Source organism: Carlito syrichta, unplaced genomic scaffold (assembly GCF_000164805.1).
Source record: "Carlito syrichta isolate Samal-C Ts95f unplaced genomic scaffold, Tarsius_syrichta-2.0.1 Scaffold307214, whole genome shotgun sequence".
Lineage (NCBI taxonomy): Eukaryota > Metazoa > Chordata > Mammalia > Primates > Tarsiidae > Carlito > Carlito syrichta.
The window spans coordinates 957,642-984,567 of record NW_007251310.1 but is presented as its reverse complement, the minus strand read 5'-3'; the positions used below and the strand labels follow the sequence as shown (position 1 = coordinate 984,567).

The window sequence follows — 26,926 nt, the reverse complement described above, 5'->3', positions numbered from 1 at the left end:
ATATATAAAATTTTGATTTTTTTATCATAAATAAGTTCCTTAATGTCCAAAGTTGCATTATAAGCCAAATATCATTATAATAAAAGATATTATTCCAAAGCTATGCTATTTAATGGAAGTCATTTTTTTTTTTTTTTTTTGAGTTGGAGTCTCACTCTGTCGCCCAGACTGGAGTGCAGTGACCGTTCCCGGCCACTGCAGCCTCGACCTGCTGGGGTTCCGGTGATCCTCCGCCTCAGCCTTCCAAGTAGCTGGAATTACAGGCACGCACTCCCACGCCCGGCTAATTTTTTGATTTATTGTAGAGATGAGGTCTCACCAAGTTGCCCAGGCGGGCCTCAAACCCGCCGGCTTAGACAATCCACTCACCTCAGCCTCCCAAGGTGCAGGATTACAGGCTGAGCCACCAAGCCCGACTGTTTTTCACTATTTCATAATAAAGTGCAGTCGAGTTGCTGATAGATGATCCACAAAATGTCTCTGAGTGCAGAGAGTTAATCTTTAAAACGTTTGCACAAGCACCCAACTCCTTTACATTTTCTACTTGGAAAATCTGTTAGTACCTGGTTCATTGCTGTTCTAGCAGCAAGTGGTCAGTAAATGCTTCCTGAATAAATTAGCATCTTTCTTAGTGCTGATGTTTGTGCCAAATAGTTTTTACATTTTAGATTCCTTCATTTATTCTCATTTTAAATGTGACATATGCTGTGATTTTCCTCTACTTGTGAACAGCATCCCAGATGAAATGAAGCTGATTGATATGATGGAATATTCAGAAGAGCTCGTGTCATTAGCAAGTCAGGCATGTTTTTTTCCATTCTAAAATAGCGGTGATCACCCTTGGGGTCACCAATTCATTTCTGAATGATTTTGTTATTATTTTACTTGTAGAGTTTCAAATTGTGCTGAAGCCTGTCCTCAGACTGAATTAGGGTTCAATGTTAAATACAATTTGGACTATAAAGCATACTATTAGTGAGTCAACAAGTACTTGAGCCCTTACATTTCTTAACCCTGGTCAGGATCCAAGACAGATGAGATGTGTGAGAATAGAGGGTGCAAACTGAAAAAGAACCTAGAACTGTTTGGTCTTTGTCTTATACAGTTTTCATATCTGTAGCTGTTGGCTTAGTTGGTGAAAGATAGTTTACATCTTGCATCTTTAGTGATGCTTTCAAAGCAACTAAAAAAAGGAAGCTTTTATTTTTTTATTTGAAAGAAACTGAATTTATTAAAAATTTTAACCTGAAGTATAAACTGTTGATGTTTTCAGTATTTTCTTAAAATAATGGAAGAAAGTTTAAAGTGTTTTAATACTATATTATTTTTTTATTTTTTTTTTGAGTTGGAGTCTCACTCTGTCGCCCAGACTGGAGCGCAGTGGCCGCTCCTGGCCACCGCAGCCTCGACCTGCCGGGCTCCGGTGATCCTTCTGCCTCAGCCTTCCAAGTAGCCAGAATTACAGGTGCATGCTACCACGCCCGGCTGATTTTTTGATTTATTGTAGAGATGAGGTCTTGCCAAGTTGCTGGGTGGGTCTCGAACCCGCGGGCTCAGGCAATCCACTCACCTCGGCCTCCCAAAGCACTGTGATTACAGGCTGAGCTACCGAGTCTGGCAATACTATATTATTATTGACTGTTGTGGTCAGTGTGCTTTGTTTTTTAATGTTGAATAGTAAAAGCACAGATGCTCCTTGACTTAGGACAGGATCCCCATAAGTCCATTGTAAGTTGAAAATATCGTAAGTCTAGCATTTAATACATCTAATCTCCCGAACATCATAGCCTACTTTAAATGTGCTCACAACACTCACTTTAGCCTACAGTTGGGCAGAGTTATCCAGCAACACAGTGCATCGCAGAGTGTTGGTTGTTCACCCTCGAGATCTCATGGCTGACTGGGAGCTGGGCTTACGGCTGCTGCTGCCGCCCAGCTCACGAGAGAGCATCGAACCAAATATCGCTATTCTGGGGAAAGATCAAAATTCAAAATTTGAAGTATGGTTTCTATGAATGTGTATTGCTGTCACACCATCATAAAGTTGAAAAACAATAAGTCAAACCATTGTAAGTCAGAGACTGTCTATAATTACATCCCGGGGGCTGATGATTAAATGCATGCTAATTAAAAACAAAAAATCCAATCATAGATCAGACTTCAAGATGGTGTTAGTGAGATGGAATTTATTCTTCCCAATAGATTGTACCAGGTTTCAGATCACAGAATTGAGTGACCTAGAGGGAGAGTCTTCGATTGATCAGAAACCATTTATTGACATCCTACTGTGTGCTCCAGATTATTCTTACATACCAAATAAGATGTAAGAAGGGCAGAGGGCATCTCACCCTCAAGAAAATTGCATTCATTGAGTGAAAAACATATAAGCCAGCATGTTTGGTGAAAAAAAGGATGTAAATTGTGTATATTCAATGCATCTGTTTGCATATGGAAAATTAGGGGAGGTAATTCAGTAAAATATTAACAATATAGGAAATCCTGGTTATCCAAAGATAATTGCATTAGAAAATGAGCAAGTAAGTGGACCTTGAACAATTATACTACTATAAGAAATCTATTGGCAGTAGTGGGAAACTACTAAGGGAGGGGTAGGTAGGATTGACATTCAGGGAAACTGCTAGGGGAGGAAGGCATACCTCATTAACAAGGGTACCAGCATAATCAACGTTTGTATACCTAACCCTGAATTGTACCTCACAACTTTATAATTTTAAAAACAAGGCAAATAAAATGAATTCATTTAAGACAGAGACCAAAAGTTGATTGTAAAAAGTAAAAACATTTGGGATCTAATCTGGAAAAACAAAGCTCAAAATGCTAAGAATAAACAGATTTTATATTTAATGAAATTGTTATAAATGGTCTTTTAAGTAAAACTGAGTCTTAGAATGAACAAAGAACAAAATGTCGATTGAATTTCTGTGCTATAATTTTTGTGACAAAATTGTATAGCCACATTACAGATTATCTTTTATTATATTTTTGGATATATTGAAAAAATATTTTAGGGGTTTATCCATTTTTTCTGGGGCTGTTTTTCAACCTTCAGGCTTCAGGCCATTCTCCTTTGCAGTTCTTGTTGTAAATTTCTCTCTGGTTTAGTGGGGAGGACTTCTGCCAGATTCTCAGCTGCCGGCAATGAGTTCTGAAGTTCTCCAACATCATTTTCATAAAATACTACACCCATATCATTGTAGTGGAAACATATACTTTTGTTAATCACAGAAGCATGTAGAGCAGTTCAATAGTGAATATTTGAGTGGTATGATAACTTGTGGTTTTCCTTATGCAACCTTTCAACCATGCGGAATTATATAATGTAGGATAATGAGAATCTGTAGCTTTTTCTGAGTGGTGAGTTTTTTTTATTGGTTTTAATTCATTCATTATTACTTATTTGTACAATCAGTTTTCTTTATTTGAGGTATTTACATTGTCTCATCACCACAAACACTGAATTAGCAAATATGGGGCTATATTGCTTCTTGGGGAAATAAAGGGCTAGGTTCCTATGAGTCTCTGGTCACATTTCCATCAACCGATCAATACACGATCTTGTTTATATGTGTTTTTATTTAAAGATGTCTTATTTAATACATATTGTTGAATTAACAGCCAACAGCACTCTAGCAGTTGCCTAAAAAGGCATTTTCTCCATAAGGCATAGACCTTCTAGCTCTTAGGAACACTAGACGGCACTTCAGCACTATGCTTGGGGGCCACTTTACACAGCGAAGTCACAAACAAAAAGCACAAAGATATGAAAAATGTGACACTAAATATATAGTGGAAAGGACACAGTGTGAAAGGTGGAACAAGAAGGCAGACCATCACCTTGTTCTACCTCAACTGGGAATGTGCCCATCAAGGAACTTGGAGCTTTCACTGCTGTCCACATGTTGGTGAATGACTGGGGAAGCAAAACGAGTACCGATTTGCAGTTTAGGAGTAAATGTTAGCAAGTAGGCAAATTCACAAATACAGAATTTGTGACTAATGAGGATTGACTGTATTTTCTAATTTTTTTCCACATTGAGCTTATTGTAATTTTTTAAAAATGAAAGCACAAAACATGCTTCCAGAAAATTAAACTACAGTTTAATTTGGAAGATAAAGCTGTAACTTAAAACAAATAGAAAGCATTTTTAAAACACAGTTTATTCTCCTGTATATGTGTGTATCTGAGTACATATGGACTGATGCAGCTGTTTAAGAGAGGGAGGAACCCTGGAGGAGAGAAGAGGTGGCACTATTTGATTACATTCATTCATTAATGACCCCTGTGGATAACTCTGAACAAATTAATGGCAGGTTAGAAATAAGTGACTGTGATATAAAAGGACTTACCTTGATCATTTATCAGAATGCTACTGTCATCTCCAACAGCTTGTGTTTTAAAAGAGTAGAAAGAATATTGAATAATAGTTATGGTTTAATTTAAATGCATCCATTTGGGAGAGGAACTGAAATTTTTCTGTAGCCTGTGATTAAGATCTCATTATGTGCCTTTCTCAGCCCAGTTTGTGTTTTCTTACATATAGGCACTTGAACACAAACACATATGTAGCCCCCTGTCATCAACAAGTTGTCGAGATACACATTTATCTATTAAAAATTTTATAAATTGTTTCTGTTGTAGGAACAGCAGCAGTATTGGTATCGACAGCACTTGCTTAGTTTGCAGCAGAGGACAAAAGTGCATTTGCCAGGACACAAAAAGGGTCCTATTGTAGCAAAGGATGCACCAGAACCGGCAAAAGAAGACGTTACAGTACCTGCTGCCAGTCAAGTTCCAGAACCTCCTTCCTCTGAGGAGCCCCCATTACCACCTCCAAATGAGGAGGTGCCACCTCCTCTCCCACCTGAGGAACCCCAGGTCACCATACATTTAATTAATTAGTGTTTATTAAATTATTCAACATTTTTCCTGATTCATTTATGTATATTTTCGTTATAAATGGATTTATATTTTCTTTTTTGAGTACCTATAAAATTGGAGTTGTGAAATAATCAAATGTCTGTTGTATCAGGTTTAGAAAAGGAATTTTTTTTGTGTGGTTTAAGTGAGAGTGAAGAATTTGATTCTCTTCTGATTTGAGTGTCTCTACACACTGAAGGGAGATGCCAGGTGTGATCATAGTGACGGCACGGCGCAGTATTTAAGAGTTGCCCAGACTAGTCCAGGCACTGCCACTTGCTGATGGTGACTCTGGGCAAGTTAGTTAACCATTCTGTGCCTTAATTTTTCCTCTGGAAAATGGACATATTCAATAGTAGCTACCATAAAGAGCTGTTGGAGCATGAAATGTGTTAATCCTTGTCACTCGGCATAGGGACAGGTGTGTGGAAAATTCTCACATTGGTTCAAAGGTCATTTTCCCAAGAACCTTATGTGAAAGCTTTATTGAGCCATAATTATTACATTGTAGTCCATTGTGAAAAGTGACTAAAAAAGGAGATTTCTCACAGAGTAAAAGGACTATGATCATAAGTTCACTTTCTATTGTGAAAATGATTGTTCTGTTTAGGAATCATGAGATTATTATTTCAATGACGACTATGGCATTTATAAACTCCTTTGTGTTAGTATCTGTGATAACAGTATAGGAAGAAATCAGTGTTAGAACAGCTTTTCTCAATCTAAAACACTAAAAATATCAGGTGTTGACCATTGGATGTTTGAGTTGTAGGGATTCTGGACTTTATAATACATTTATAAAATATTAATTTGATTGCTGTTTTATGACTTTCATACAAATGTATTCTCTCTTATCTTTAGTCTGAGGACCCGGAAGAAGATGCCAGGTTAAAACAGTTGCAGGCTGCAGCAGCACACTGGCAGCAGCACCAGCAACATCGGGTCGGCTTCCAGTATCAGGGCATAATGCAAAAGCACACTCAGTTACAGCAGATTCTGCAACAGTATCAGCAGATTATACAGCAGCCACCACATATGCAGGCAAGTGCTTCCATAGCTGACGAAAGCAAGTTGTCCCAATATATTTAAAGGATTTGTTATTGAAAGATTTGACTGTGAAGAATTACAGGTACCGAGGGGTCTGACTAGTTATCTGTCATATTACGTGGGGACTTGCAGAGAGGTGGGTAGAGTCTCCTGATCATGTCATCCCAGGCCAAACACTAGAGTACTGTTGCTAAAGGATTTAAGAACCCAGGATTTTTACACATAACTGCAAGTTAACCCGTGTGTTGCCTACAGACCACTTCAGTAACAAGCAAAAAGGCCAAAGCAACTGACACCAAAAGCCTAAGCAAATAAACCATAAAAGACAAAAGTGACTTAGATACTTGTTTGTCTTGTATTTTTGAGTTATAATCTAGTGCCTGTATATTTATAATAACAGATCATTTTTCAGGTTCTTAAAATGATCCATAGTAATATTAAAAACTTAAAAAATACTTATTGCTGAGACAGGTATTTGCTTTAGTGTTTGGTTGGTTTTTGTTTTGTTTCGTTTTGTTTTTTTGAGTTGGAGTCTCACTCTGTAGCCCAGACTGGAGTGCAGTGGCCGCTCCCGTCCACTGCAACCTCGACCTGCTGGGCTCCGACGATCCTTCCGCCTCAGCCTTCCGAGCAGCCAGAATTACAGGCATGCGCTACCACGCCCGTTTGATTTTTTTGATTTATTGTAGAGATGAAGTCTCGCCAAATTGCCCAGGCATGTCTTGAACCCTCTGGCTCAGGCAATCCACTCACCTCAGCCTCCCAAAGCGCGGGATTACAGGCTGAGTCACCCGATCCTGGCTGGTTGGTTTTTTAAACTCTGTAATAAGTTATCTAAAAAAGCCAGAGTCGGGTGAAGTGGCTCACACCTGTAATCCCAGCACTTTGGGAGGCTAAGGCAGGAGGATTGGTTGAGCCCAGGAGTTCAAGACCAGCCTGGAAACATAGCGAGACCTTGTCTCTACAAAAAAATTTTAAAAATTAGCCAGGCATGATAGCGTGCACCTGTAGTTCCACCCACTCAGGTGGCTGAGATGGAAGGATTACCCGAGCCCAGAAGGTCTAGGTTGTGGGGAGCCTTGATTGTGCTCCTGCACTCCAGACTCCGTGACAGAGACCCCAACTCAAAATAAACAAGCAGAGGAAGGAAGAAGAACAATCATCACTCAAATAATTTAGTGAGCTTATTTTTAGCCTCTCGAAGTCTTTACTTTTCTAGTTTCCTAAGGCTTCTAATGCCCTTGATTTATTCATATTTTAACCTATGATTAATTCTCTTATGAAATTTTGAAGTAATTTTTATCCTTTTATTTGTAGACCATGTCTGTAGACATGCAGCTGCGGCATTATGAGATGCAGCAGCAACAGTTTCAACATCTTTACCAAGAATGGGAGCGAGAGTTTCAGCTGTGGGAGGAACAACTCCACTCTTATCCTCATAAAGATCAGCTCCAGGAGTATGAGAAGCAATGGAAAACATGGCAGGGACATATGAAAGCCACTCAGAGCTATCTCCAGGAGAAAGTCAACTCATTTCAGAACATGAAGAACCAGTATATGGGGAGCATGTCAATGCCACCTCCTTTTGTCCCGTATTCTCAGATGCCTCCACCTCTGCCTACAATGCCCCCTCCAGTGTTGCCTCCTTCGTTGCCACCACCAGTGATGCCCCCTGCCCTCCCTGCTTCAGTGCCACCACCTGGCATGCCCCCACCTGTGATGCCACCTTCTCTACCAACTTCTGTGCCCCCTCCAGGCATGCCTCCATCTCTGTCTTCAACAGGGCCACCACCAGTTCTCCCCCCACCTTCCCTCTCTTCTGCAGGGCCACCACCAGTTCTCCCCCCACCATCTCTCTCTTCAACAGCACCTCCTCCTGTCATGCCCCTTCCACCATTGTCTTCAGCCACACCTCCTCCAGGAATACCTCCCCCTGGGGTTCCACAAGGGATGCCTCCTCAGTTAGCAGCAGCCCCTGTTCCACCAGCCTCTGGTTCTCAGAGTTCACAAGTTCCAGAGAAACCTAGACCAGCACTGCTTCCTACTCCTGTGTCTTTTGGTTCCGCCCCACACTCAAGTTACCATCCTCCATTGCAATCAACTGTGGGCTCATCAGAACAACTGAATTCTAAAGCTTCTCTGAGCAAGTCTACTCTGCCATACAGTTCATTCTCATCTGAGCAAGGACTTGGGGAATCTTCAGCTCCATCTCACTCAATCACTGCAGTCAAGGACATGCCAGTGAGGTCAGGTGGCTTGCTTCCAGATCCTCCTAGAAGCAGTTACTTGGAAAGTCCAAGAGGCCCAAGGTAGGTCTGGGGTTTTTTTGTTTTTGTTTTTGTTTTTTTGATTTGACTATTTTGTTGACTTAGACTATATAGGTCTTGATGTTATAAAAAGCTTCATTTGTAAGTTTTTATATTCTCTTTGTACTTGTATTGTCTGCTTATAAGGCGTGCCATAAGTTAATCTAGAAAAGGTAACATTCGCATTTCTTTGATGCCACTGCTTTTATCCTGCATGTAAAGATTACAGAATGAGAACAGTGTTGTAGAGTAATCCTTGTCATTTCTTACTACTGACTTTTCAGCTTCAAAAACAATACTTATTAAGCTTATTTATCTTTTTTTGCTTTTCATTTATTTGACAAATAATTGAATTTACAACTACTGTTTGTTAGATAATGTGCAAGTTGTTAGAGACGATGATGAATAAGCCAGTATTCTACTGAAATAAAGCAATTTAATTTAGTGTAAGGGTAAATAGGACTTTTATCCATTTTGTGCTTAGAGCAGTCAATATAACAGAACAGACAAAATGCCTGTCCCCATGAAGCTTATATCCTTTATATTTTCCTCAATGAGACGTATTTCTCTTGAACTACATATTTATTTAGAAAAAAAAAACTGAAAAAACTAAGTTACAATACAATATCAGTATGATCGCGTTTTTATGACACATTTTTAAAAATGATACCACATATTTATTTAGAAAAGAAAAAATTATTGATTTTTAAGTTTTTTCTCATTTCGCTTTAAAAGTGTTATTCTTTTTTTTTTTTTTTTTTAAAGTTGGAGTCTCACTGTCACCCAGACTGGAGTGCAGTGGCACGTTCTCGGCCACCGCAGCCTCGACCTACTTGGGCTTCGGTGATCCTTCCTCTCAGCCTTCCAAGTAGCTGGAACTACAGGTGCATGCTACCATACCCAGCTAATTTTTGATGTATTGAAGAGATGAGGTTTTGCCAAGTTGCCCGGGTGGGTCTTGAACCCACGGGTTCCGGCAATCCACTCTCTTTGGCCTCCCAAAGTGCTGGGATTACAGACTGAGCCACCAAGCCCAGCCAAAAGTGTTATTCTTCCAAGTTTGTAAAAATATATTTTTCTCCCCAAGTTGACCTGAATAATTTTTCTATAGAAAAACATTTCAATCAGGCTTTTTCAATTGGAAATTGAAATATCTTGAAATTGAAATAGAAGAAATATCTGCTCTTTATACAAAATTCAGACATTGCAGAAACGTGTAGAAAAAAGTGATAATCACCTAATTCTACATCTGGAAATAATCATTTTAAAAATTTGTCATAAAAATGCAATTATACTGATATATTGTATTAACTTAGTTTTTTTGGTAATCTATATATTGCTTAGATCTGTATCTTGGGATCAATAGATCTATGCCATCATTTAAAATGTAAACTTTATTTTAACATTTAAAAACAAAATATATCTTTTATTTGTTCCTCAAGTTTGTAATTCTGAAAACAATGTGACACAAAACTCCATCCAAAATCAAAACTAAGAGAAAAGTAGGGGCAATTAACATGCATTCCTCTGTGTGCTGAGAAGCCTTGCTAGAGACTTTACTTATGTTATTGTTTCATGGGAGTCTTCTCAACACTCGTGAACTAGGCAGATTATTCTGCACTTACCCTTTACAAACTGGAACTGAGAGACCTGTGTAGAACCCTAGTCTACACTCAGGTAGAGCTGAATTTAGAGAGTCCCCAAAGCAAAGCTCTATTAAAACACTGTTTAATGCCATGATTCAAATCCATACTGTCAGTAATTACAAACATATCGATAGTCTTTTTTTTTTTTCTTCTGAATCAGGGTCTCACTGTGTTGCCTATGCTGAAGTATAGTGACACGATCATGGCTCACTGCAACCTCAACCTCCTATCTCAGCCTCCTGAGTCTGACTTTTTTTATTATTTTTTTCTTTTGGTAGAGGTGAGGTCTTGCTATGTTGCCCAGGCTGGTCTCAAACTCCCGGACTCAAGCAATCCTCCATCTCAGCCTTCTGAAGTGCTGTGATTACAGGCATGAGCCAATGTGTATGGCTTGTAGTCTTGATTTAATTTGGCCATGTGTATCATCTTCTTGATTTGAATTTGTACTTATCTCCTGGAATGAGCATTGCCTTTTAGATCTGGTGACTAATTTGGTATCAGAAAAGTACATTCTTAACATCTAATGAAACATCCACTTCTTGCTTCCTTGACTTCTGTCATATTAATTAATCTCTTTGCCTACCAAATCTTGACTTTGTAAACATAGAACCTATTTTCAGTTTCTTCTTGCTTCAAAGATAGAGTTAATAATTTCAGTATTGGAAGGATATTAGCAATTATTTTGTGCAGTATCCCTCTATGGCAACCCACATTTGTGTTACATTTTAGTTTGTCATGTTGGGTCTTGCACATTTCACCTTAGTTATTCCTTTCAGTGATCTCATGAGGTAAATAGATACAGAAAACTGAGATCTGGATAAGTTGTAAATAAATTGCACCAGGTAGTGTAGCTAGTCAGTGGTTGAGGTGGAATTAGAATCCAAGGACTTCTCATCCACTTTTTTTTTTTTTTTTTTTGAGTTGGAGTCTCACTCTGTTGCCCAGACTGGAGTGCAGTGGCTGCTCCTGGCCACTGCAGCCTCAACCTGCTGGGCTCCGGCAATCCTTCCGCCTCAGCCTTCCAAGTAGCTGGAATTACAGGCATTCGCTACCACGCCCAGCTAATTTTTTAAAATTTATTGTAGAGATGAGGTCTCGCCAAGTTGCCCAGGCGGGTCTCGAACCCGCAGGCTCAGGCAATCCACTCACCTCAGCCTCCCAAGACGCGGGATTAAGTCGGTTGTACTTCCTGTGACAAACAGTTGATGGTTTCTACTTGAACACTGGCACTGTGATTAGGAGCACTGCCATATATGCATTGATAGTTTTTTAGAAAGTTTAATTTTTACACTGAACCTAAATGTGTTTCTCTAACTTCTACCTGTTGATTCTAGACTCTGTAGTGCAACACAAGGTTAATTATCTAATCCCTCTTCTACAGTGTGTCACTACAGTTATTTAAAAACTGCCCTCAGTCCTCCCATTCTGCCTTAGCTACTCTGCTCTGCCAGTCACATAAACTAACATTCTTTCCCTTTCACGTTAACATTGGTTTGAGGCTCCTGCTCTGCTGCTCACTGTCCTCTGAAGAGCCTTTGGTTTGTTAGTCTTCAGAAGGAACGCCAGATGCAGAGGGCCATCAGTGTAGTACCAAATTCATTGTAAATAATATGCTTATACTATATACCTTAACAGATCGCTTTTCTGGTCCACACTCTCACAGCATTGATTCCTGTTGCGCTTAATGTCATTTTAGCTTTCCAGGTTTTTTACATTCATTGTTATGAGACCAGGTCTCTCTCATCCTCAACTTGTGTAGTTGTTTTTGTTTTTTTCTTTTTCAAAGACTTTACATTTGTATAGTTAGGTTTGCGCCATCATTTTAGTCTGTTGAAATCTTAGTGAATATTGACTATACTGTTGTAGGTATGTGATATCTCTCTCCAGCTTTTTCACCTGCAATTTTGATAAGGATGGCTTTTTGGGACCTTGAATTGGATCCTGCTCACATTATCCACCTTTTTTGGAAAACCTTTCCCTAAGCTAGCTGATATCTTGGCCATTTCTATCACCATTCTACTTCTTTTGCTCACTTAGCCCTTATAGAATATAGTTTGTGACTTCCCAGGCATAGTTTTTTGTTTGTTTTTTGTTTCTCTTTTATAACTAGGTAAAAAAAAAATAGCAGTGGGAAGCTGGTTAGTGAGCGAAAGAGACTGAGGTAAGGGTAATCTTACCCTATTAAGGCAACTTGTGAACTTCTTTATCAGTTGAAATCAGATCTTACAATAAATATATAACTAATATGGGAAGCCACTTTTAAAAAAATAAAGCTGAGTAGAAAAACAAGAATTGAGAACATAGCTAAACTAATTTACCAATAACATGGTATTAAAATAAAGTACTGAAAGTTGCTTTGAGTTTTTGCAAAATTCAGATTTAGCCTCCTTTTTTAAAAAGTCAAGTGATAAAACTGCGTCACATGTAAATAGTATATCATATTGTTGAGATATAGGGCAGCTAGCTGTTTTGATGCTGTATGTGTGTATTACTGGGTTTGCCAAGTCTTCCAGATGGCTGCTATTGCTCCAATGAACTGTCATATCAGTGGGTGTGGGTTTCCCAGAACTTTTTGTTTTTCGATGATAAAACTTACTTATTGAAGGGTAACAAAAGAGCGCACAATCTTAAATGTATAGCTTAGTGAATTTTCACAAAATAAACACACCAATGTTATCACTATTCAAATCAAGAAGTAGAAATACTAGTGCCCAAGAAGTCCCCCTTGCGCCCTCTGTCCTTTTTTCCTACCCTAAAGATACTCCTACCCCAAAGATACCACACTGAGCCATAGATTAATTTTGCCTATTTTTTAACTTTTTATTAATGGAATCATACTGTATGTACTCTTTTGAGTCTGGCATCTTTCATTTGACATTGTATTATTGTGAGTTTCATCCATGTTGTGTTTAGTAGTAATTTGTTTATTCTCATTCCTGTACAATATTTCACGTTATGAATATACCACAATCTGTTTATCCATTTTAACATTAATGGTCATTGGAGTTTTTTGGTTAGTATGAAAAATGTTGTTATGTGTCTTTTGGTGTTGTGTGTGTCCCTTTAGATGTACACGTGTGTGTGTGTGTGTGTGTGTGTGTGTGTGTTTGTGTTTGTGTTTAATTTTGTTTGGATATATACTAAAGGTTGGAATTGCTTGTTTATAGTGTATTTACCTGTTTTATAAGGATAGATATTGTTAAACAGCTTCCAAAGTGGTTGTTTCGAGTTGCACCCTCACCAGCAGTGTTTCGGTGTTCCCATTTTTTTGCATCCTTGTCACCACTTAGTATTGTTAAACATTAACATTTTAGCAATCTTAGTGGATGTTTACTGGTATCATGATAATGGTTTCAATTTACATTTCCCTGATGACTAATGAGGTTGCACTTGTTTTCATTTGCTTATTGTTCAGTTAACTTTCCTCTTTTTTGAAATGCTAATTAAGTCTTTATCAAGTCCTTTTTTTTTTTTTTTTTTTGAGTTGGAGTCTCACTCTGTCGCCCAGACTGGAGTGGAGTGGCCGCTCCCGGCCACCGCAGCCTCGAGCTGCTGGGCTCCAGCAATTCTTCCGCCTCAGCCTTCCAAGTAGCTGGAACTACAGGTGCACGCTATCACGCCCGGCTAATTTTTTGATTTATTGTAGAGATGAGGTCTTGCCAAGTTGCCCAGGCAGGTCTCGAACCTGCGGGCTCAGGCAATTCACTCATCTCAGCCTCCCAAAGCGCGGGATTACAGGCTGAGCCACCGAGCCCACCCGATATCAATTCTTTATTCACTATATGTGTTGCAGATTTCTCACTCTGCTGCACTTTTTTACTTTTTTAACCCTCAGCATACCAGAAGAGTAGTCTTTACCATTTACCATCAAGGTCCGATGGACCTTTTTTATTTTAAAATTCAAGGTCACATTCCAAATAATTTATAGAAGTAAGACTAGAGGGATAGTGAAAAACAACTTATTAGAAATTTCAATAAAAAATTAAAAAGACTAAAACATCAAGTAAGTTTGGGCATACAAACATCTCAAAAGATGAAATAGTTCTGTCACATGTCCTTTTGGCAAATTGGGATGGTACAAGTTCTTGCCACAAGATATGTGATAAAGTTCTTCCTGCTTAATAACTAAGTGAATGACAGTACCACATTTCTTTTTTGTCCTTAGAAATATATTGTTCATTCATTGACTCTTGAGGTTGAGAATATTCATCTAGGATATTGTCATCTGAGGACTTGCAGTTGGAGATTTCACTTATATAATCAATTTGACATCGTTTTTGGAACCTAGAGTGCTGCTGTCTTTTTTTTTTAGATTCGAAAATATAGTTTATTTAGAAAGTAAACTAGAGAGAGAGAAAGAAAGAGAAGGTTCGCCTCCCCAAGGCAGGGAAGGGGGGACCAAAGCCAGGAAGCATGGGAACAGCCATAGCTCAAGGACCACATGGCCACACCAGAGTCTAGTAAGGCAGTGGCTGCAATGGCCTGACAGTGGCGAATGCTGCTGTCTTTTGATTCATCTAATAATTTTGAAACCACTTTCTCTGTCCATTTTCTTCTGTTTATCGTTTTAGGCAGGAAATGAAAAATTCTGCATTCTTAATTGTGCTCAATGGAGCCTAAAAGCAGGCTGCAGTATTATGGGCAGTGCAAGGGTGATGGGAACTTACTTCATCTTTGCTTCATCCTTTTAGGCAATTCCGTCAATCTTTCATTGTCTTCTTATTTTAATCCTTTTAAGCACAGTTGAGGATAATTGATTTGTAATAATGAATTCTAGCATAAGGAAATTACAAATATTTTAAAATACAGGAAAAAAAATTACTAGGATCCCATAACGTAACTTAGATTTAGAAAGCATCCAGTGGAACCATATGGTCATTGGTCATTGTAAGGCAATATAAGTTTTGTTCTGCTTTTTAAAAAGTGAATTTTCTCTTTGTTCTTGAATAGGCCTGTAATAAAATATGTCATGATTTATCACTCTTTACAAACAAGACCAAGTTCAGTGGCTTACGCCTGTAATCCCAGCACTTTGGGAGGCCAAGATAGGAGGATCACTTAAGGCCAAGAGTTCCAGATCAACCTTGATAACATAGTGAGGCTCTGTCTATAAAATACTAAAAAATTAGCCAGATGTAGAGGCATGTGTCTGTAGACCCAGCTTCTTGGGAAACTGAGGCAAGTTTGCTTGAACCCAGAAATTCAAGGCTGCAGTGTTTTTTGTTTATTTTTTTTTTCTTTTTTGAGTTGGAGTCTCACTCTGTCGCCCAGGCTTGGGTGCAGTGTCTTGTTCATGGTTACTGCATCCTCAGCCTGCTAGGTTCAGGTGATCCTTCTGCCTCAGCCTTCCAAGTAGCTGGAACTACCCAGCTAATTGTTTTTTATTTATTTTAGAGAGGAAGTCTCGCCAAGTAGCCCAGGCTGGTCTCGAACCCCTGGGCTTAGGCAGTTCTCTGGCCTCCGCCTCCCAATTTGTTGAGATTACAGTTGGGAGCCACCGTGCCTGGTTTAAAGCTACAGTTCTGTCATGGCACCACTGTACTCCAGCCTGGGTGACAGAGCAAAACCCTGTCTCTTTAAAAAAAATTCTCATGAATAATTACAGTTGTTAAAACTGTAATTGTATCCATTGAACTCTGATGAACCCTAACGCTTAATGATGTCTTTTGACTAATAAAAATTCTTGATTTTAATTTAGTCGTCCAATTTTTAATCTTTTTCTTATGGTTAGTGCTTTTTATATTCTGTTTAAGAAACCCCTGTTTAAGGGCTACGAATATATTATTTTGGTTTTTTTTGAGTTGAAGTCTCACCCTGTCACCCAGACTGGAGTGCAGTGGCTGTTCCTGGCCACCGCAGCCTCGACCTGCTGGGCTTCGGCGATCCTTCCGCCTCAGCCTTCCAAGTAGCTGGAAATACAGGTGCGCGCTACCATGCCTGGCTAATTTTTTGATTTATTGTAGAGATGAGGTCTCACCAAGTTGCCCAGGCGGGTCTCGAACCCACGGGCTCAGGCAATCCATTCACCTCAGCCTCCCAAATCACGGGATTACAGGCCGAGCCACCGAGCCCGGCTCAAATATATTATATATTTTTTCCTATCTTTTATTGCTTTAATCTTTTATTTGTATTTATTTTTTTTTGAGTTGGAGTCTCACTCTGTAGCCCAGACTGGAGTGCAGTGGCTGCTCCCAGCCACTGCAGCCTCGACCTGCTGGGCTCTGGCCATCCTTCTGCCTCAGCCTTCTGAGTAGCTGGAATTACAGGCATGCGCTACCATGCCTGGCTAATTTTTTTTTATTTATTGTAGACTTGAGGTCTCGCCAAGTTGCCCAGGCGGGTCTCGAACCCGCAGGCTCAGGCAATCCACTCACCTCAGTCTCCCAAAGCACAGGATTACAGGCTGAGCCACCGAGCCTGGCTTAACCTTTTATTTTTAAATCAACACTCCATATAGAACTTTTTTTTCCTTTTGGCTAATGTATAGTGTAATGTAGGGGTCAATTTTCGTTATTTTCCATATGACTATCCAGTTGACCCTAACACCATTTATTGAAGAGTTGATTCCTTTTCCTACTACTATGCAGTGACTTCATCCTAAATCAGGTGCCTAAATATGTTTTTTCTGGACTCTATTCCCTTGGTCTGTTTTTAGATATCTATTAGTGTAGGTTCTTCAATTCTGTTCTTCTAGATCAGGGGCTGGCAAAATTTTTCTGTAAAGGGCCAGATAGTAAATATTTTTAGGCTTTGTGGGCCACATTTGGTCTCTGTCAATTTTCTTTCTTCCTCTTTTTTTTTTAACCTTAAAAAAGGGAAAAACACAAAAAAACCAAACTCTCTTAACTGTATCTGTTCCATAAGCCAGAGTTTGCTGACCTCTGTTCTATGTTGTTTTGATTTTTTTCTTGTTGGAGTTGGCTAGTCAAGTTTTCAAAAACCTGCTGCATTTTGATGAGCATTGCATAGAATCTATCGAATAGCAAGACTTCTAGTTTGTCACAACTACTTTTTGACTGGTTTTGGGATTGGAATTGTGGACCTCTTCCATTCTGTAGCTGTCTTACTAATATGAGTAAGGGACTATGAACACTATAGTGTTTATGTTTCCATTTGTCATGATTATTCCTGTTTATAGTGATTACTTATCTTTGGGAATTTTGATTTCAGGTACTGGTTTACATATTAGAAAATAGACATTATCTCACTTGAAAACTAAAGGAAGGAATTTGATTCCAGAATTTGTTATCTTGTACTTCCTACAGTCTGTTGATTTTAGTGTGTTTATGCAAATAGTGTGATACAGACAGTACCTTGTTTAAGGATATTTGTATTCAAGCATACTCCAATACCTTATACCTATTTTTATACCTTGTTTTATACTCAGTTCTAATTTTTATACCTAGTTTTAAGGGTATTTTTATAGGCTTTTATAAGACAATTAACTGTACAGATAACAATTTTTCTAAGTATTTAAAAGCAAATATTTGGTTTTTTCATCTGTCCAGTGTTCATTGCATGCATTTTTATGTGACTGTATTTAGTGAATACATAACTATGTTTCTATTGTATTTTAAATACATGTTTGTATATGTCAAAAGGTCATAGTAGTCAATTGTATTGATGTAAAAGTGGCTTATTTTTATACAAATTTTTAATATGAGTATCTCTTAATATCTATTCCAAAGGTCTAAAAGCTCTTTACTGTTGTAAATAAAAAAGGTTTGATAGTCTGTCATTTTGTAATATCTTTGACCTTTGAAAATTTAAGTGCAATAGTGATAACTATTTGCCATTTATATGTAGTGTTGAAAGTATATTTCATATGGTTTCAGCATTTTCTGATCCCCCAAAAGAAAATAAAAATAATGGCCTTGGGTGTTGATCAGCAACTTAGTCTGAAAGCAAAGCACCCTACCCTTGCATTACCTTTATCACCCCTTCTGCCAGGTTCTCTTCTTATCTGCTCATCTTTTAATGCCTCCTTCTTGCTTCCTTTGCCCTTTCCTCTGGCCTTTCTACACACTCTTTTCTTTGAAATTCCCTTCTTGCCATTCTTTGCTTTACTTATTTCTGTTTTTTTCTGACCTGGAGTAGCACTTCAATAATTATATATTGTGATCCTTCAGCGAGTCAGATATTGGGGATACTTTGGTTAGCAAGACAAATGTGTCCCATATTTATCAAATTCTGTTCTAATTGTTTTTTTCTTTTTATCCCTGTGATTACTTAGAAAATGTTCTAATTGTTGATTTTCTTGTCTTACTCTTCCTGGGGATGGTGAACTCCTTGAGGTTGCATTTGACTATTTCTAGCACCAGCACAGTACCTGACAATCAGTAGGTTTTCAGTAAACGTTGCTTGTGCCAAAATGTCAGTCATGGATAAAATTCTCAAGGCATCCACAATTTTTTTAAGAAGGTGCCTTGCTCCTGTTCAGAATTTGATTATAATGCTAATTAACTTGTTGATAGTTTTCTCACTGCCGCTTGTACATTGTAGAAAATACTTCTCTTGTCACTTATTATGAACTAATGATTGCTGCACTGAATTGAATACATAGCAAATGATTTTATACAACTTTAATGATCTAAGATATTATTCAAGTCCTTTGAAGTTAATGTAACTTCAAAAAAAGGAACCAAGTTATCACAAGATCTAAAAGAGCATACTTTTTTCTCTCTATAATTATGTGATATACATCCTCAGCACTGTGATGTGTCCTTTGATGAGTCCCTGGTCAGCTCCTCTACCCGCTGCCCATGTAGCTATGCCAACCAAGCCTTTACTGCTTTACATAGACCGTCTACCCTGCTGCTGCCTTTTTGTCCTCAGCAGAAATTTTTATTTTGCTTTATATTTTTAACTTCCTGCTTATAGAGGAAAATAAGTTTACCTGTCTGGCCCGGTAAACTCTCACTTTTGGCCCTTAGCTTCACTTACAATGTTTGTCTTTTTTTTTTTTTTTTTTTTTTGTAGTCTCAGAAGAGGAAGCCTTTCTGATGAGACTTAATCCTCTTTCTGTGTCCTTCGCAGAGATGTATTTTACATTTTTATTGAAGTGTTTACATATACATGTCTTTTAAAAATTGAGCAAAATAGACACCCACTGCCCTATGCCACCCTAGATGTGTTTTCCAGTGGTGTCCTCTTTTAGTTCTTTACTGTTTCTTTTGGTAGCACTAAATAGTAAGCAGCTCCTTTCATGACTTACACACTTAAATATTTACTTCCTATTCTGATAAGTAAAACTTATCTAACTACTCTCTGACTGCCATGTGGCTGTTACTGCAGCTGGTGCCTTGACCGTCCCCCTAGTTGGATTCACTGCTGACTGGATTCCATGGCTCTCTGTTAGGGTTAGTGGCTCCTTTTCCCTGAGTGCATGCTCAAGTAACATACTAAGGAAGTGTGGGCAGGAGGCACATTTTCTGAGTCCTCACATGTCTGAAAATGTCTTTAATCTAACCTCACACTCGATCAATAACTTGGATATACAATTTGATGTTGAGTATAAGTATTCCTCAAAGTTTTAGAGTAGTTGTTCTATTTTCTTCTGTCACTTAGTGTAGCTATTCTGATTCTTTTCCTGTTTTGTTTTGGTTTGTTTGAGTCAGAGTCTCACTCTGTCACCCAGACTGGAGTGCCACCACAGCCTCGACCTGCTGGGCTCAGGGGATCCTTCCACCTCAGCCCTCCAAGTAGCTGGAACTACAGGTGTGCGCTACCATGCCTGGCTAATTTTTTTAATTTATTGTAGAGACAAGGTCTTGCCAAGTTGCCCAGGCTATTCTTGAACCCCTGGGCTCAGGCATTCCTCTCGCCTTGGCCTCCCAAAGTGCTGGGATTATAGGCTTGAGCCACCATGCCTGGTCTTTTCCTGTTTGGATGACCTCTTTCCCCCTACTTACCCCTCCAGAAATTTTTTTTACCTCTGATATTCTGAAATTTCAGTGATTTTTGTTTGGTTGTTTAGTTGTATTAATTATTTTGGGTACTCAGTTTGCTGGGTCCTTTCTGTCTGGAAATTGGAGTCTCTTAACTCTGGGAAATTTTTTGGTACTCTTGCTTCATTAATTTTTTTTCTTTTTCTCATTTTCTGTTTTTCTTTTTCTGGAACTCTTCATTAGTAGGACTTTGGACCTGCTGGATTATCTTTGTCTCTTTTCTCAGCTTTTGTTTTACTTTGTGAAATACACTAGCTTCTAATCCTTTTGTATCTTTTATTTTGAAATTGAGAAAAAAGTTTCTGAAGTAACACACTAGGGAAGCATGGACAGGAGGGAAATTTTCTGAGTTCTTGGTTCTTCTGGTTCTGATCCTTTTTATAAATAGCAAATTGGTCTTGATTTATAGGTATAATCTCCAAGAATCTCTCTGAGGATAACATATAAGTTTTTTCTTAAGTTCTCTTTTGTTTTTTGCATTTATCTCTGTCTTCTCCAGATTCCCATCCTATTTATCTATCTTTGGTTTCCTTCTTTCATTTTGGAGGTGTTTCTCAAGTATCTAGTGGTCCTTGGCTGTCCATTTATATTTAAGAGTGGGAGACACTGACAAGCTGACTGGGAGCTCTGTGTATGTGAGGGCCTTGTCACTGGTCAGGTCTTTGAGATGACAGGGTAAGGAGCTGCTGTGAGGGAACCCTCCAGTACAGGAATTCAGGGACTTTCGGCCTAGGGATAGGCTGGTTGGTAGCTCTGAATATAGATTTTAATTTACATATTTACATATTTTTAGCCCTATGTTGTACTCCCATCCTTCCTCCACTCCCTTGTATCTGAGAATCCCAACACTCTCTGGGATTCTGTGGCATGCCAGCCCCGTTTTGTTTTTATCTTCTTCTGCTACCAGCACTCTAAACTGTAGCTTCTTCCTCCTCAGTAAGTTACCGCTCATATTTATTTGTTCTTTGTCTTTTGGAATTTAAAAATAAGATTTTTGTCTGCTGATGACCAAGCCCCCCTGCTTGTTGTGGATTTATGTATTTTTAAATTTCTTTCAGTGGGTATGTAAAGCATCCACTTGGCTAGGCTAAACTACTTTGCTGGTATTCCCTTTCTTCTGTTTCTGATTATGGTGGGCCACAGGGAACTTTTCGCACTTGAGACACTATCCCTCGACAGTCTAAGACACTCTAACCTTTTCTCCAGAAAAGGAGATAAAGTCCCTTTTTTGTCTTTGGGGTAATAATAGGTCATTTTTCTGACATATTCTTTGATATTTTGTAATTTAGGTACTAAGATATTAAACCAACTATTATTAGCACATCTTATGTTAGATAATAAGGAAAAAAACAAATAAACCAAAGGTTCATACATATGTATGTATTCAACCGCGTCTATCAAATTAACTTATTTCTGCAGTGGTCATGTGGTCATAGCTGGTATTTATAGCTACCTTCTTCCACTACCCACTCCATATTTTCTTTGCTCTAAGCAGTACTTTGGTCTTCGTTCCTTGCCTCTTGGGATGACCCAGAGTTTCATTGTTGAAAGATCTGGGCTATTAGCAGTTCTGCTGATTTAGGTCACCGTAGTTTCCCATTGACTTTCATCACAGAACATGGGAAGTACTGAAGTGCGGTAGACAATCTCTTGCATTTCGGACATACTCCTCCTTAACCCCCATTGTGTAGTAGTAACCCAGTTTCCCCTTGAAAGCCAGGTTCTGTCACCCCAGCCAATACAGCACCTCCCATCTTTACTTCTTGATTCAGAACTTCAAAGGAAAGTTGTAGTCTCAATTCCAGGTTAGTAGAATGATTGTTTTGCCCCTTGGTGGAAGCATTCTTCCCTTTGAAACTGAAACTTTAAGATCAGCAAAGCCAAAAGTCACGGGGGTAGGAAGTAAATATTTTGCTGAAACTGAATTTATTACTCTTTATTGATTTCTCAAACAAATGAAACAAAAAGCCTTCTTACTCTCATTAAAGGCATGAAAGGCATCACTGTCCATTCAGTAACCTAGGCCTGAAACCTTGGAATTATCCTACATTCTTCCCTTTCCACTTTCATTTTGTTTCCACCTGTTACAAAATCCTATCAATTCTTCATTGTTTCACGTCTTTCACTTTCATCCCCTCCTCTACATCCTTGTATCTCTCATGCCTTAAAATCAGCATCACTTTCACCTCCAAATTGTAGAAATAATCTTTAAATGGTTTCCCTTCTATCTGGCTGCTATTTTTCTATGAAAGCAGTCTTTTAGAAATCAGACCATATTTAGTGAATCTAACTGCTTATAAGGTAATGCCAAACTCCTTAGCAAACTGAAGTAATTCATCTGTTGTAATAGAGATCAAAGGCAGATAACTGTAATAGGTTAGAAGTGTCTTCTCTTAGGACTTACATGATGGCTCTATGGTCTCAGAAACTTTGCCATCCCTCCTCAACCTAGTCCAGAATGCTTCTCTGCCATGTTAGAACCAGCATATAAAAGAATCTGCCCCCTTTCCTTTAAGGAGACAACTCAGAAGGATATGCAAATCATCTTCATTCTCAGCCCCTTGGTCAGAGCTTGGTTGGCTACAAGTTCTAGCTGCAAGAGAGGCCGAGAAAGAGAGTCTAGTCTTAGGAACCTTGTGTCTAACTAAAAATAGGAAGGAATGGATATTGGAAGACCGCCGTCCTCTCTGCTATAGGAGGCAGATGCAGCTTTCTGGAGGGTTATGTTTACCTGCTTTATCTTATTTTTTAACGTGCCGCTTTTCCACACCTCCCTCTTTGTCAGTTCTTCTGACTCTGTCTCCCCTTTGCTTCAGCCATGCTAAACCATGTGCACTTCCAAGCATGCTATGCTGGAATGGGTTTCTCTACCTTTCCTCAGCTTGCCTTCTAGGCCTGAGATGCCCTTGTCATTTGCTTCCCTCATCTCCAACTTACTCTGTCAGCCTGATCTCATAATTTGTCTTTCAAGACTCAATTTTAGCGTCTTCTGCTGCCCTTATTGTACCAGGTAGATTTGAGTCATTGTATCTCTTGGCATTATTTACACTTAGATTCTCTTCTCACTTGATTGTAAACTCCATGGGGGCACAGATGACATTTTATTTGTCTATCTCTTGGATGTACTATAGTGCCTGGCAGATGGGGAGTGTGTGCTGTTTATTTACTGAATGAATGGGTAGGTCCATAACAAAAATTCATCTGTCCAGACGTTTTAAAATGTTAGAGCACACTCTTAAGATACTGCTTGGCCAGGTGTGGTGGCTGACACCTGTAATCCTAGCACTTTGGGAGGTCAAGGTGGTTGGATTGCTTGAGGCCAGAAGTTTGAGGCTGCAGTAAGCTATGATTGCACTGCTGTGCTCCAACCTGGGCAACAGAGCAAGACCCTGTCTCTTAAAAAAAAAGATAAAAAGAAAATAAAAAATAACAACAGCTGTGTTTGTTTGTTTGTTTGTTTTTTGCCTTTAACTTTTGTCCATTAATCAAGATGTTGGTGCTAGAGCCCAGCAGGTCGAGGCTGCGGTGGCCGGGAGCGGCCACTGCACTCCAGTCTGGGCGACAGAGTGAGACTCCAACTCAAAAAAAAAAAAAAAAAATTTTATAATTATCACCCTGTGTTTTCTTGTTAACTGTTTTATACTTAGTACTTCTGGAATTAAATTATAACTAAAATTCTTAGAGTTAGCAATGGAGTTTGTTAATTTTTTTCTATTTAAAATGAGTGACCTTTTCTGTCTCCTAAGGCACTATATTTATAATTGCTTTCTAACAATTCAGTATATCAGTGACTTGCAGCAGGGGGTGTGTTAAAGTGAATTAGATAACACTGACATGATTTCCAAAGCCTGTCCTAAGATCTCTGAACTCTACTACCTTAACATACTGGTTCTAAGATATTGGTGACTCAGGATTTATCAGGTGACTGAAAAGAGTCATTGTTGCAAACAAATTCTAAGGCAAGAGTGCCTTAAATATTCTTACATGGAGAATTTCTTTTCTGCTTTACTGTCTTGAGTAATATCTTTTGTTTTACTTGTAGATTTGATGGTCCTCGAAGATTTGAGGATTTAGGGTCAAGGTGTGAAGGACCGAGACCCAAAGGGCCTCGTTTTGAAGGAAATCGCCCCGATGGGCCAAGACCCAGATATGAAGGTCACCCAGCAGAGGGCACTAAAAGCAAATGGGGAATGATTCCCCGGGGGCCAGCATCTCAATTTTATATTACCCCCAATACATCCCTAAGTCCTCGGCAGAGTGGACCACAGTGGAAAGGCCCCAAACCACCTTTTGGACAGCAGCATCAGCAGCAACCTAAGTCACAAGCAGAACCTCTTTCAGGAAACAAAGAACCGTTAGCAGACACCAGTAGTAACCAACAGAAGAATTTTAAAATGCAATCGGCTGCATTTTCCATTGCGGCAGATGTAAAGGATGTCAAGGCGGCTCAGTCAAATGAGAATCTAAGCAACTCTCGACAAGAGCCACCTAAAAGCGAAGTCTCAGATGGGACTGTAGAGCCTTCTGATTGGGACCAGAATTCTCAAAGTGTGGACACTCAAATCAACAAATCCCAAAATGTTACCCAGCCTGTACCCCTCGCAAATAAACCTGTACCTGCTCAATCTACTTTTCCGTCAAAAACAGGGGGGATGGAGGGAGGAGCAGCAGTAGCAACGTCATCATCACTAACTACAGATAATGACTTTAAACCAATGGGTATTGGTCTTGTCCATTCAGAAAACAACCAAGATAAAGGGCTTCCTCGGCCCGATAATAGAGATAATAGGTTAGAAGGCAGTCGAGGCAGTGGCTCATCTTACAGAGGTCCTGGGCAAAGCAGAATGGAAGACATGCGGGATAAAGGACTAGTGAACAGAGGTCGTGGCCAGTCAATCAACCGAGGCCCAGGGTTGGTCAAGCAAGAAGACTTTCGGGATAAGATGATGGGTAGAAGAGAAGACAGTCGAGAGAAGATGAGCAGAGGAGAGGGCAGCCGTGACAGAGGGTTGGTAAGGCCTGGAAGCAGTCGGGAGAAAGTGCCAGGTGGCCTGCAAGGCAGCGAGGACAGGGGTAGAGCTGGCAGCCGAGAAAGGGGGCCACCTCGGAGGGCTGGCAGTCAGGAGAGAGGACCTCCTCGAAGGGCTGGGAGTAGGGAGAGAGTACCACCCCGAAGAGCTGGAAGCAGGGAGAGGGGACTGCCTCGAGGGCCTGGTGGTCGAGAAAGGGGACTGGGAAGATCAGATTTTGGTCGTGATAGAGGTCCATTCAGACCAGAATCAGGAGATAGTGGGGAAAAAATGTATCCATATCACCGAGATGAACCTCCTAGGGCTCCATGGAATCATGGAGAAGAGAGAGGGCATGAAGAGTTCCCAATAGACGATAGAAATGCTCCAATGGAACGAGAAAGACTCGATGACTGGGATAGAGAAAGATACTGGAGAGATTGTGAACGTGACTATCAAGATGATACTCTAGATCCATATAACAGAGAGGACAGGTTCTCAGCACCGCCATCCCGGTCTCATGATGGAGATAGGCGAGGCCCTTGGTGGGATGATTGGGAGAGAGATCAGGATATGGATGAGGACTACAATAGGGAAATGGATAGAGACTTGGATAGGGATGTGGACCGGATTGGAAGACCCATGGACATGTATGATAGAAATTTGGATAATGAGTGGGACAGAGATTATGGGAGACCACTGGATGAACAAGAATCACAGTTTCATGAACGGGATATTCAGTCTCTTCCACCTTTACCACCTCTCCCACCTCTTCCACCTTTGGATAGATACCGGGATGATAGATGGAGAGAAGAACGAAATCGAGACCATGGGTATGATCGAGATTTCCGTGATAGGGGTGAGTTGAGGATTCGAGAGTATCCAGAAAGAGGAGATACATGGCGGGAAAAGAGAGATTATGTTCCTGACAGAATGGACTGGGAAAGAGAACGGTTGTCAGACAGATGGTACCCATCTGATGTGGATAGACATTCCCCCATGGCGGAACATATGCCCTCTTCACATCATTCCTCTGAAATGATGGGGTCTGATGCAAACTTAGACTCTGACCAAGGCCTTGGAGGGGTAATGGTTCTCAGTCAGAGGCAGCATGAAATCATTTTGAAAGCTGCTCAAGAACTGAAAATGCTTCGGTAAGTTGACTCCTTAAGATCATTTTTTAAAAGTTAAAGTCACTTTCAGACTGCTCTTTCTAACGTGATGTGATATATTTAAATCGAATAATTTTACTTCAAGTTCTTATCATATACTTTTAATGTATATTTCTGGTCATTGGGTGCTGTTTTAAGGTTGGATGGGTATTTAGGAGCTGTGTTAATTATAAGTGTGTGCCCAAGATGTGAAGATTGACTGCTATCTTGGCCTTTGTAGACATGTTTCTGACGTGCCATGCCTGTGCATGTTTTACATGTCAAACATCAACTTTTCAGCATTCTAGATTTCACAGGGCTCCCATGTAACCTTCGTTTTTTCCAGTAGGCAGTTTGTTATTTGGTATTAGATCTGATAGATTTCGTGTTCACTCATCTTTGATATAACTTTGGAAGGTGCTGTAGTTTTCTTTGTTGAAGCAAAAAGTGGTTTATGGAAGCATCCTCAGATTTGTCTGTTTATACTTTCTTTTCGATATATTTTATCTTTCATTGTAACTAGAAGTAGCTATTTCTACTTGAGGATGTTACTTGTTTCTACATAATCAAATATTTTCTTTGCGATAGGAAATAGAATTTGGATTTCTTGACTTACAGTCACTGTGTATCTGTATTTATGTCGTGCTTCCTCTGTAGTAACCATAGTAACTAGAGCTAATGTTTGTTGCATGCTTACTTTGGCCGGGAACCATACTAAGTGCTTTGTGTTTATAATAACGCATTTAATCCTCAAACCAGCTATATCCTGGGATAGGAAATCAAGAGTTAGTAGCAGAATACAAGCTTTTTAAGCGATTTTTTTGAGAAAATAAATTAATGGTTAAGTTGATAGGTTCCAATGTATTGTGTTTCTTTCACTT

At 39.4% G+C, this 26,926-nt stretch overlaps 1 protein-coding gene across 1 annotated transcript in view; it reads left to right on the top strand.

The window, feature by feature from the left end:
• The window catches only part of YLPM1 (YLP motif containing 1), a 64,387-nt gene that overhangs the window by 8,092 nt on the left and 29,369 nt on the right, over positions 1 to 26,926 (top strand). The window contains exons 2-5 of the mRNA XM_008064171.2: positions 4,661 to 4,897; positions 5,801 to 5,980; positions 7,304 to 8,295; positions 23,928 to 26,048. Of these exons, the coding sequence (XP_008062362.1) occupies positions 4,661 to 4,897; positions 5,801 to 5,980; positions 7,304 to 8,295; positions 23,928 to 26,048 (3,530 nt within the window). The remainder of the gene's footprint in view (positions 1 to 4,660; positions 4,898 to 5,800; positions 5,981 to 7,303; positions 8,296 to 23,927; positions 26,049 to 26,926) is intronic.